This window comes from Pseudophryne corroboree, chromosome 4, assembly GCF_028390025.1.
Source record: "Pseudophryne corroboree isolate aPseCor3 chromosome 4, aPseCor3.hap2, whole genome shotgun sequence".
Lineage (NCBI taxonomy): Eukaryota > Metazoa > Chordata > Amphibia > Anura > Myobatrachidae > Pseudophryne > Pseudophryne corroboree.
Window position 1 is genome coordinate 482,631,213 of NC_086447.1, and position 11,377 is coordinate 482,642,589.

The following is an 11,377-nucleotide window of genomic DNA, read 5'->3' on the forward strand; positions in this document are numbered from 1 at the left end:
CAAGTCTATTGTCATTGTTTGTGAGTGAGTGAGTGAGTGTGTGTGTTGGGTGTGTGGTGTGTAGTGGTAGTGGAGGAGTGTGTTTTGTGTTTTTCTTTTTCAGTGTTATTTGTAGTTTGTCTGGATTATGTCCCAGTCAGAGGTCAGTGTGGTGGAGGAGGTGAGTGAGGTGGAGGAGGTGAGTGAGAGGGAGGAGGTGAGTGAGGTGGAGGAGGTTAGTGAGAGGGAGGAGGTGAGTGAGGTGGAGGAGGTTAGTGAGGAGGAGGGGGTGGCTGCTGCTGCGGCCTCCAGTGATAGTGATGTTGTTGTGGCTCCGCAGCCACTCACCACTACAAAGACTGGCCGCAATGTGAAATTCAGCTATTCAGAAAATATGGCTTAGGTGCGGGAGCTGATGAGGCATCATCGGCAGTTGTTTGGCCATGATGCTGCCAAGGTGTCCACACGTAGGAAGTCTGTTCTGTGGGGGAAGGTCATTGCGGCTGTGAATAGTGAGGGTGTGGTGAGGCGGACCGAGGACACGTGTCGCAAGCGCTTTTATGACATAAAGCGCCGTGTCAAGGCAAAGATGGCCAAGGAGGCCAAATCAGCCCGCCAAACCGGGGGTGGACACCCCTTCCGTGCATCTTACCGCAATTGGGAGGAGCCTGTGCGTTCACTTATTCCGCCAGAAGTGGTTGGTGCGACTCATGTCCGGGATTCTGACCGGCCAAGGCAGTATGGTGAGTTGTTGTTTTTTTAATAAAAGTGTAAACATCTGTGTGTTGTCCTTTGTTGATTGTAATTTAATCAAGCTAATTGTGTTTGTCAGTTTGTTAATTGTTACAATGTGTTGGTGATGTCGTGCAGGCCTGGCCAACCTGTGGCTCTACAGGTGTTGGCAAACTACAAGTACCATCATGCATTGCCTCAGTTTTGTTATTAGTGAATGCTACATCTGTTGCAGTGCATGCTGGTATGTGTAGTTTTACTACATCTTGAGAGCCCCAGGTTGTCCATGACTGATGTAGTGTTAATATTAATTTGTTTTTTTTTGTTTGTTTTTTGGTTTTGTAATCTGGTTGCCTTGCCCTTTTCCTTCCATTTTATATCAGTACTAAATCTTTCTAGGTGTATTTAAAAGAAGTGTGTTGGATATGTTGTTAGTATATTTAGAAAACAAATAGATTTATTTGGATTTTTGTTTATTGTGTGTTGTTGTGGGTTGTCCTTTGTGGGTTTTTTTTGTGTTTTTGTGAAATATTAGATACATTTTTGAGCAGATATTTGAGCCTAGTGTTGTATTTGTAGAATGGAAATTGGTACCTTAGCGTGCAATATTGTGGTTGTGTCAAGCTATGTGATTTGATTTTTATTCATTAGAATATTGTGCATTATTTGGCTTTGTGTATGGATTAATTAGAGAATTTTATTCTTATTTAAAGTTTACACACCCAATGAAGTCAGCCAGAAAAGCTTAAGCATCGTTTAGTTTACTTATCATCAGGTTCCAGATGTTTACATCACAAGAAGGATTTTCAGAAAACATTGTTAAATAAAAGTATGTCCATAAGGTAATTCTTCTTATTTTTACAGTACGCCAGAGAAGCAGCACAGCCAGGCCACAGCCAACACTGCCAAGTGATGCAGATGGTGGGAATGCAGGTAAGAATTCACTGTATTCACATATTCAGCAAACACATAGAAGCACAAAATGTTAATGTTTATCTTATCACATAGGTTCTTCTTCTGCAAACCCCCCTCCACTAAGACGCCCATCACAGGGCTCGGTGACTGTGCCTAGGAGGCCAACCAAGAGACGCCGTCTTGAGGCTGAATCTGCTGCTCCATCATCACCACCCCAACGGCGCATCTCTGCAGTGTTGTCCCTGCCACCACAAGCAATTTTGGCGAGTCCACAAAGCGAGGATCCACAATCGCCTCAGCTGTCTGGTGAGTAAACATATAAGTTAATTGTAACAAAAATTTAAAACAGTGTGGTCTATGAATTAACCTGGATAAGGCATAATGAAGTGATAAACCACTGATATGTGCAAAGTGATCAAGGCAGAAGCAAAACAGATCCTAACTGTAAAAAACCTGAACGTCCCTGTTTGGCTTGTGCCTTTATCACCTTGCACATATCACTGGTTTAACAAATCCTTAGGCCTTCTCCTGGTTAATTCATCTGCACCACTGTTTGTGTACTGGCAAAAATATTAAATTTGGGTTAATTCTTATTACAGGCAATAATCACACACAACAAGCACATGGTTTTTTGGTCATTTTTGCAGTTACATTTTCAGATGTGATGTTGCCCATAGCAACCATGTAATATTCCTAAAAATTAAACAATAAACAGCAACAAAATTTAAATCTAGAATCCAATTGTTTGCCATGGACAACATCAACATTTCTAAACATAGGCCACCTTAAGACATTTACATGGGCCCTCATTCCGAGTTGTTCGCTCGGTATTTTTCATCGCATCGCAGTGAAAATCCGCTTAGTACGCATGCGCAATGTTCGCACTGCGACTGCGCCAAGTAACTTTACTATGATGAAAGTATTTTTACTCACGGCTTTTTCTTCGCTCCGGCGATCGTAATGTGATTGACAGGAAATGGGTGTTACTGGGCGGAAACACAGCGTTTCAGGGGCGTGTGGCTGAAAACGCTACCGTTTCCGGAAAAAACGCAGGAGTGGCCGGAGAAACGGTGGGAGTGCCTGGGCGAACGCTGGGTGTGTTTGTGACGTCAACCAGGAACGACAAGCACTGAAATGATCGCACAGGCAGAGTAAGTCTGGAGCTACTCTGAAACTGCTAAGTAGTTAGTAATCGCAATATTGCGAATACATCGTTCGCAATTTTAAGAAGCTAAGATTCACTCCCAGTAGGCGGCGGCTTAGCGTGTGTAACTCTGCTAAATTCGCCTTGCGACCGATCAACTCGGAATGAGGGCCATGGTTTTTTTCAGAGAAATGTGTGCTTTATTTCTTTGGTGTAATTTGCCCACACAACACTGACTGCCTTGATCAATTTGTGAGTGTGTTCCAAAACACATTTAATGTATTGTGTGTGTTTAACAAAAGGAAGGGTCATACACAATCTGTAAATGCATTAATTTAAAATGGCGACAGTTCTTCGTGTTTGCACATTCATCATGGCACAGAGTCCGACAATACCCGAATTCATTTTTCAATTGAGTATGGAAAGTTAGAAGCCACATATGTGTAAAAAAAGGTAAGATTCCTAGGTAATTTTAGCCCACAATCTCTGTTTCATTTTCAACATGAATATTATTAAGTAAGGCATGTTTACGTCAAGCAAATAAATATTTTCAAAACTAAATAGTGGCTGTTATCAACCCCATACAGAACCACCCATCATGGACGAGGACGCCCAGCAGGAAAGTGACCAGCAGCCTACCTACACACTACACCTGCAGCCCATCGATCCTACCCAGCCAACCACGCAGCAGGACATAACACAATCACCCCAAACATCCCATAGCCCCCAATTGAGGCCAACACCACCCCAGCAACAAATGGCCCCTGAGTTTTGGAGCAGTTGGGCCACACAACAGGCATAACACTATGCCTGCCTGAACACCCACACCCAATACCTTGCCAGTCTGCCCCATCATCTTCCTCGCCTCAGTCGGAACTCAGGCAGACTGATAGTTCAGGTTGGCAGAATTGCCAATTCAATGGAGCAGATGAGGGCAGACAACAGTCAAATGCAAGCCAATTTAGTCAGAATCATGGATGAACAACAGCGGCAGCAACAATCCCTCATACAAATAATACAACACAACCAACTGATAAACGAAAACCTCTCCAGAATTATTGCCAGCAACACTGCCACAAATACCCAACTGACTGCAAGCATACACAACCTCAGCCAAAGCATTAATGTGTTGGCATCCCAACAAATCAGCTCAAGCTCCGGAACTACAACACCAAGCCAGACACCAGTTACCTCCCCTGTTAGACGCTCCAGCAGAACACGGACCAACGAACCAGGTCAATCCTCTGCACCCTGCACACAAAAAAAAATAAAAAAAAATTGAAGGATGCATGAAATGGTTGTTACAAAATACATTTTTTGGAATTGTTACACCAAAAATGCCTGTGTCCAAGCAAAACATTATTTTACACGCAATATGTGTATGGTTTAATGTGCTAATGAGTGACAGTGTAAGTTATTCAAATAACAGTATAACTGTAAAGAACAGTATAATTAACAAACATTAACGCTACACAAACAACATTCACACCTACAATAAATTTTTAAAAAGTGGTTAGGCAAGGTTATTTATAACTCAATAATACTTACCGGTAAAATAACGCCGAATCACTTCTTGCCTTACCTGCCTCCCTGCATCTGTACTCACACTGTCACCAGATGTTTCTAACTCACCTACTTGCTGGCTGTTTTCTTCATCACCAACATGTGGCAGATGTTGACTCAAACACAGATTATGAAGAAAACAGCAGCAGAACACAATCCTAGTCACCTTTGAGGGACTATACAACAAAAGCCCAGCAGACTTATCAAGACACCGAAACCTAGATTTCAGCACCCCAAAACATCTTTCTATCACATTCCGCGTAGACTTATGTGCATTATTAAAATTGTGTTCAGCAGGAGAATCAGGTTGGGACAATGGAGTAAGGAGCCAAGAGTAGCAGCCATAACCACCATCACCTGAAATACAGATATAGCCAACATTAGGACATGTGGATTATGGTAAAACACATACAAAAATCAGGAGCTTGAAGTTACCACACATACACACAACACACTTGGAACATACCCAGCAGCCAGCCATCAGGCATTTGTCCGTCCTCAAACTTATCAAACAGTGATGACTGACTGAGGATGAAGGAGTCATGGCAGCCGCCAGGGTAACCTGCAACCACACTCATAATTTTGAGATTTGCATCACAAACCACCTGCACATTAGTGGATTGGCGAAAATGTCTGTTTGTGAAAACATATTGCCTGCCCCTAGGTGGTCTCAGCTCAACGTGTGTGCAATCTATGGCACCCAGCACATTGGGCATGCCAGCAAGCTCATAGAAAGCTACCCTGACTGCATGCCACTGCGACTCCTGGGTAGGGAAGCAGATAGAGGCATCTATATGCGGTTCCAACACATCCAAAACCTGAGTGGACATTACAAAATATAAGGTGAGTGTCATGATCTGTAATCAATACAATACTGTGTTATAACACATAACAGAAGCAACACTTAGACATAGACGTGTATGTATGTTTCAACTCACCTGATTTAAATATTTGGAAAAGGTGGGCTGTGAGATACCAATTACATCGCCTGTCACAGCCTGGAAGCTCCCAGTAGCCATAAAGTGCAACACAGCCAGGAGTTTGTGCAGGCCTGAGACAGAGCGAGAGCGTGCTGTCTCAGGGTCTAGGTCCAGTTTGACAAGGTCATACAGACGGAAAATGTTGCTATATAGCCGAAACATCTGTATGACCCTATCATCGGACAATGCGTTTAAGTTTAAACGACCCCTAAAAAAACGAGGCCTGCGCAGCCTCCGCGGCACCTGTACAACCTGCTGACCATGTTGACTTACCTGGCCCTGATTTATTGTCGCCTCATGGAGCAGTCTCAGGTATCCCCCAGCAAACAATAAATCTGTACTACACACGGCAGCAGCCATTTCAGAGTGAGAGCTGGTCAAAATGTGCTTGGGACCCTTTTAAAGGGCCAAAAATTCAGGTGTGACTAATGGATAATTGAATACACATGTAAACACGCTTATCAAAAGCAGGTCTACTTTTTTTAGGACTTTTTTACGATTTGTATTTTTTTACGGACGCAAATGCATTTTCACGGTACAGATTACAAATACGAATGGTTAGTAAATGACCGAGAACCATACCTAAACAGCCGCGTTTGACCGAAGGTGTATTCAATCGTATTTTTACCCTTGGACTTTCAAAAAAATACGAATGCCCTCATCACTGCCGTGATTTGAGTTTAGTAAATTCCCGAGATGACACTTTGAAGAAAAAACACCATCTCGGTCAAAATCGTGATAGGGTAATAAATCTATTCAGGTCGGATTATGAACTCTCTTCAGTCATCAGTCAGAATGCTGTTCTCCTTTAGCAACCGGTTGGAGGTCAATGAATGATAAGATGACACAAATTTATGCGTAATCGAAGCAAATCATAAGTGACCCGCTCGAGGGCCGTCATGGCTTTATTATTTATAGCTTGAACACAAAGGGTTTATGCTTGCCAATACATTTTAGCCAATCAGAATACACCATGTATGTCTTGAATACATCGATTGTCATACAATGTTAGAAGTGGCAACTAGGACAGCCTTGAAAATGGTTATTATTTCGTTTATCAGTCTTTCGGACATAAACTCAAAAGATTTCTTTCTTTATTCTTCTCAATTAGCCTTGGATATATCTGGTGTTGCTTTGTCCGTCTTAGATACATTTCCAATACATTTAATGTTGCATTTGTCTTGTACAAGTCATGCCTTAAAACAAGATTATTCAGCAAATACAATATTCTGACCAGCTCTGCACATTTTTCTTAAGGACATATCAACTCATTTTGTGATTAACAGTAAATATCTTTGTTAAATGTGAAAAAGCTTGAATCAATATATATTTGCCATTTAAAGGAAGCTCATACACTATCATTTCCCCTCTTTTTGATTCCACCTTTTCTCCCTAATATCTACCTACACTATCTAGGCCTGAACTATTCTCTTTCAGTAAACCAGTCCCCTGGACTTATAGTCCAAACCTTGGGGATTACCCCTAACAACAATCAAAGGATAAGCAACTTAATTCTTCTGGCTGGAGAGTCACTGTCAACTTCTTCACGTGGGATGCACGTAATCAAATATCACGACCTTTCACCTTAATTTAAGGTAGACATGGTTAGCAGCACTTGATATGGACCATCATATCGTGGTTCAAAGGTCTTTCTCACATGTCTCTTTAAATAGACCCAATCCCCTGGATTTAGCTTATGCGTAGCTGATCCTTCTGGGTCTGGAATGGAAGAAAACACTCGGCAATGGAGGTTAGTCAATGTTTTACAGACCTCCTGTACATAACCTGTAAAAATCATCATGATTATGTTGTAATTGTTGTGGATAATAACAACCTGTTCTTAGAGCTGACCCAAACACTATTTCATATGGAGTCAGTTTACTAGGTTTCATGGGTGTGGTCCTAATATTAAACAAGACTATAGGTAGGCATTCTGGACAAGTTCTTTTGGTTTCTGTCATTTTCTGTAGTTTTAGCTTAAGGTCAAAGTTCAGATGTCCCCCCTCCCACTCGCCTGGGGCTGGTAAGGCACATGGAAGGCCTGCTGTACCCCCAAATCTTTCATTATATGCTGCATGACTTCTCTTGTGAAATGTTTACCTCTATCTGATTCTATAACCTCAGGTATCCCAAATCTACATACTACTTCTGCTATCAGTTTCTTTGCAGTGGTTTTTGCTGTGGCTTTGCTTACTGGCCAGGCTTCGGCCCAGTGACTAAACATGTCCGTTGCTACTAGTACATATTCATATGGACTGCTTCGTGGCAACTGTATATAGTCAATTTGTAGTCTCTGGAATGGGTAAAAGGCTTTGGGTATAGTTCCTAGAGGTGTCTTGGTTCTTTGTCCTGGATTGCTAATTCCACAGATCCAGCATCCTGCTACAAAGTTTGTTGCAGCTTTATTGAAGCCTGGAGCTATTCAATGCTCTTGTACTCTATTCACCGTGGCTTCCTTTGAATGGTGTACTTGTCCATGAGCTACTTGTAACATAGGTGGAAATAGAGCTGCTGGTAGACAGTACTTCAATTCTCTTGACTTCCAAAGTCCATGTTCATCTTCTGCCCCCAATCGTCTCCATTTCTCCTTTTCTCCTTGTGATGCTTGTTGTTGAATTTTGATCAGCTCCTGTTCACTAGGCATTTGCTTCACATCTTGAGCCACTAAGACTTGCTCAAGTTCTTTTGATTGTAAGGCAATTCTCTTGGCTTCTGCATCTGCAAATGCATTTCCTTTAGCTTCCATGGTTTGGCTCTTAGTATGTGCTTGTACCTTGATTATTCCAAGAGTTCCATAATCAAACTGGCATGTTTGATGGGTTTTCCGTTTGCACTTTTGAAGTCCCTACTTTTCCATATAACAGCGTAATCTTGGGACTAGATGTTAGCTGTCATGTTTTCAGCATGTATGCAGGCTTTGGTCATTGCTATGAGTTCTGCTTCTTGTGCTGACATACTTGGTAGCAATGCTCCAGAGTCTATGACTTCAGTTTCAGTTGTTACTGCATATCCTGTCTTTGGGGATCCATTATCATAATATCTTGATCCATCGACGAACAGGTTCATGTCTGGATTGTCCAATGGTGTATCTTGGACATTAGGAAGAGGTAAAGTCTCTAATTCCATGAGGGCTAGGCAATCACTTCATATTTGGTAAGTCTGGCTGCAGAAAGATGCTTTTCTGTTACAGCATGCGGTACTTGTATACACAGTGGATGATCAAACACAATGATGTCTGTCACCTTTTCCTTCATTATTGCTGCTGCTGCCACTGCTCGGACACAGGATGGTGCTCCTCAGATAATCGAATCCAGCTGGGCTGAATAGTATGCCACTGGTCTTTGTTTTGGTCCGTATTTCTGGGTGAGCACCCCTAAAGAATGTCCTCTGTTTTCATGGCAGAATAGGTTAAAAGGCTTTTTTGTAATCAGGCAATCCCAATGCTGGGGCTGTGATTATGGCTTGCTTTAGTTGTCTTACTGCTTCTTCAATGGTGTCCCTGTTTTCTGCTGACGCCTCCTTTTTTATTAATTCATATAGGGGCTGCATCAGTAATGAGGCCGAGGGAATCCATTCTCTGCAATAACCAATAAGGCCCAGAAAAGCTCTGATTTCATTTAATGTTCTTGGGGTTTTTGCTTGAGTTATTGCCTTTGTTCTTTCATCAGTAAGATGCCTTGTTCCTTGAGATATGCAGTGTCCTAAGAAGACAACTTTTTTCTGTACTAGCTGAAGCTTGTCTTTTGACACTCTGCAATCTTCTTCTACCAAAAAGATGAGTAGTGATACTGTTTCCTTTTTGCACTTCTCTTCTGTCTGTGCAGCAATAAGCATATCATCGACATATTGAACTAACTGGGTGTCTGTAAAGTGTGGTCTCCATTTCTGCAGGATTAATGCCATTGCCTCTGAGAAATCTGATAGACTAGCGGCTCCTGCCTTGGGGTAATTGTCCCTCCTTTTGAATCTTGAGATTCAACACCTTTATTGATTAATGTTGGAAAAGGGTTGCTGCGTTGAGGATAATACATCTTCTGATGGTTACTTGTCGCATTTTGGCAGTGCTACTTCATACATGGTCAGCCTTGCCACTGACAGGTGTTTGGTTCTTGCTTGTTGAAGCTTCTCTGTACCTGCATGTGGACCCTGGATGATAAGTTCATGATTCAGCACTATGCCTGTGCTCTTATACTCTTCTAGGGCTGTTGCTGCTATCACTGCTCTGATGCCGGTAGGTGCTCTTTGATTACCGCTGTCAAGTTTGCTTAAGTTGTAGGCCACTGGTCTTCACCTCAGTCCATGATTTTGCATAAGGACTTCTATGTATGGCCTCCTTCTTTAATAGTCAGGTAGTTCTAGGGCTTGAGATGAGGCAACTGCTGTTTCCAACTATTCAAAAGCTTAATTCATCTGTTGCTGTATGTAGGATGCGGACCCTCCTCCCTTTCAGTGTTGTCATACAATGCTTGCATGTAGACTGGTGCTAGAGGTATCCGTGTTCCGTAGTGTCCTACTAGGCCCAGGAATGATCATCTGACTTGCTTGACACTAGTTGGCATCTTAGCTTGCAGTCTGAATCTTTTCCTTTTCACTTTTGTTAGATGTCTGGTACCTTGAGTGTCCTAGGAAGATTAACTCTTGCTTGACTAGCTGCAATTTCTCCTTCTGAGGCTCTGCAGTCTTGTTCTTCCAGAAACTTCACTAAGGACACTGCCCCTTCTTGGTGCTTCTTTTAGTAGTGGTGGCAATCAGCAGTTCATTCACATCCTGTATTTAGCTGTGTGTTTTGTGGATATATCACTTGGTGATATAGCCCCTCCACAGGGCTATTCTGGTCCAGTAGTATTGCTTCCTTTCTTCTACAACTGGTACTGCGGGAATGAGCCAATACTGAACTTCTGTTTTAACTTGCTTCTAAATGGCTTTTTTTTTTTTTTGTTCTTTCCTTTGATAAGTTGCTGGAAAGTTAAACTTCTGCTGGTGTGTACTGTATTCTCCTTAGATAAGCTTTAGTACATTGTGCTTCAGCAAAGTCACTGGACATGTACTCCAAGGTCAAGAATTGGGCTGGTATTGGTGACTGCATTTCTCTCATCTCCTGTCCCTTTAAGAATTTCTGATATCATCAGTTCTTGTGGTATCTCCCTCTGCTGTCTTCTGCGTGTGCTGGCTCCAGTATTCATTAGGCACAAACGTATTTCTCCAGTGGGCAAGGTGACTGTAATCATACCTTCTGCTGTTTCTTCTGGAGACATTCTGTTCACTGGGGAGTACCTGAAGAAGCTTGTACTTCATATTGGCAGAAGAAGCATCATTCATTTGTTTTCTGGAACTTTTTTCTGTCTTGTTCCTTATTATTTGCTTTAAATCCCAGAGCTTCTGTTGCTTTAAATCATGGCATTATCTCTGTAATCTTGCCAGGTAGTACTGACCACTTGTCAGATGTCTTTCTTTGTCCTTCTTAACTTGCATATTCTTTCTCACTGCTGCTGGCATGTCATTTTCTTAGTCCAAGTCCACCCAGGCTCGTGTTTAACGTAATGATGTTTATGCTGGGAGTTGTTGTTCCTCTTTGTCTTACTTTTCCAGTGAGAGATAGTCTTGTATAGCAGCTTGTATTTCAGGTTACATCTTTGCTTTCTTGCAGGGGTAGGGCTTAACCTCCCAATCCAGTCGTTGCAATGGCTTGATCTGTACTTAAACGTAGAGGAATCTGGTTGTGCATAAAAACAGCTCTTGAAACCCTTGGGTCTCCTGTGGGTAAAGTCACTTTTATCGAACTGCCAGTGGTGACTGAGTACACTGTTGTCGACACAGGAGTTGCACACCTTCATATTCTATCATCTTGTGTGTCGTATAGTGACTTTATCATAGTAAGTTCTGATGGACTCAGTCTTTTCCTGTTTCAAGTCTGGGGCTGCTGGTGCTCTGAGTGTCTGTGCATGACACCATCTCTTAAGTCTTGTCATGTACATCTTTCCACTTTCAAACGTTGTTCTATTTTTCTCTGTCGGAACGTCCGTTATGGCTGGGCAATCATCTACTGCATCTGCTTTTAACATGG

General features: G+C 42.3%; 1 protein-coding gene across 1 annotated transcript; it reads left to right on the forward strand.

Moving 5' to 3' along the window:
* The first annotated feature begins 689 nt into the window (after positions 1–689).
* On the forward strand, positions 690–4,049 carry LOC134910934 (drebrin-like protein). Its single transcript, XM_063919326.1, has 4 exons — positions 690–722; positions 1,554–1,644; positions 1,720–1,932; positions 3,358–4,049. The coding sequence occupies exons 1-4, from the start codon at positions 690–692 to the stop codon at positions 3,570–3,572; spliced, it is 552 nt and encodes a 183-aa protein (XP_063775396.1). The 3' UTR covers positions 3,573–4,049.
* The last annotated feature ends 7,328 nt before the right edge of the window (positions 4,050–11,377 follow it).

Coding starts and splice junctions, on each gene's coding strand:
- LOC134910934 (XM_063919326.1), top strand. CDS start 690: ATGTCCGGGATTCTGACCGGCCAAGGCAGTATG. Junction 1,645..1,719: donor TGCAGATGGTGGGAATGCAG/GTAAGAATTCAC, acceptor CTTATCACATAG/GTTCTTCTTCTGCAAACCCC. Junction 1,933..3,357: donor ACAATCGCCTCAGCTGTCTG/GTGAGTAAACAT, acceptor AACCCCATACAG/AACCACCCATCATGGACGAG.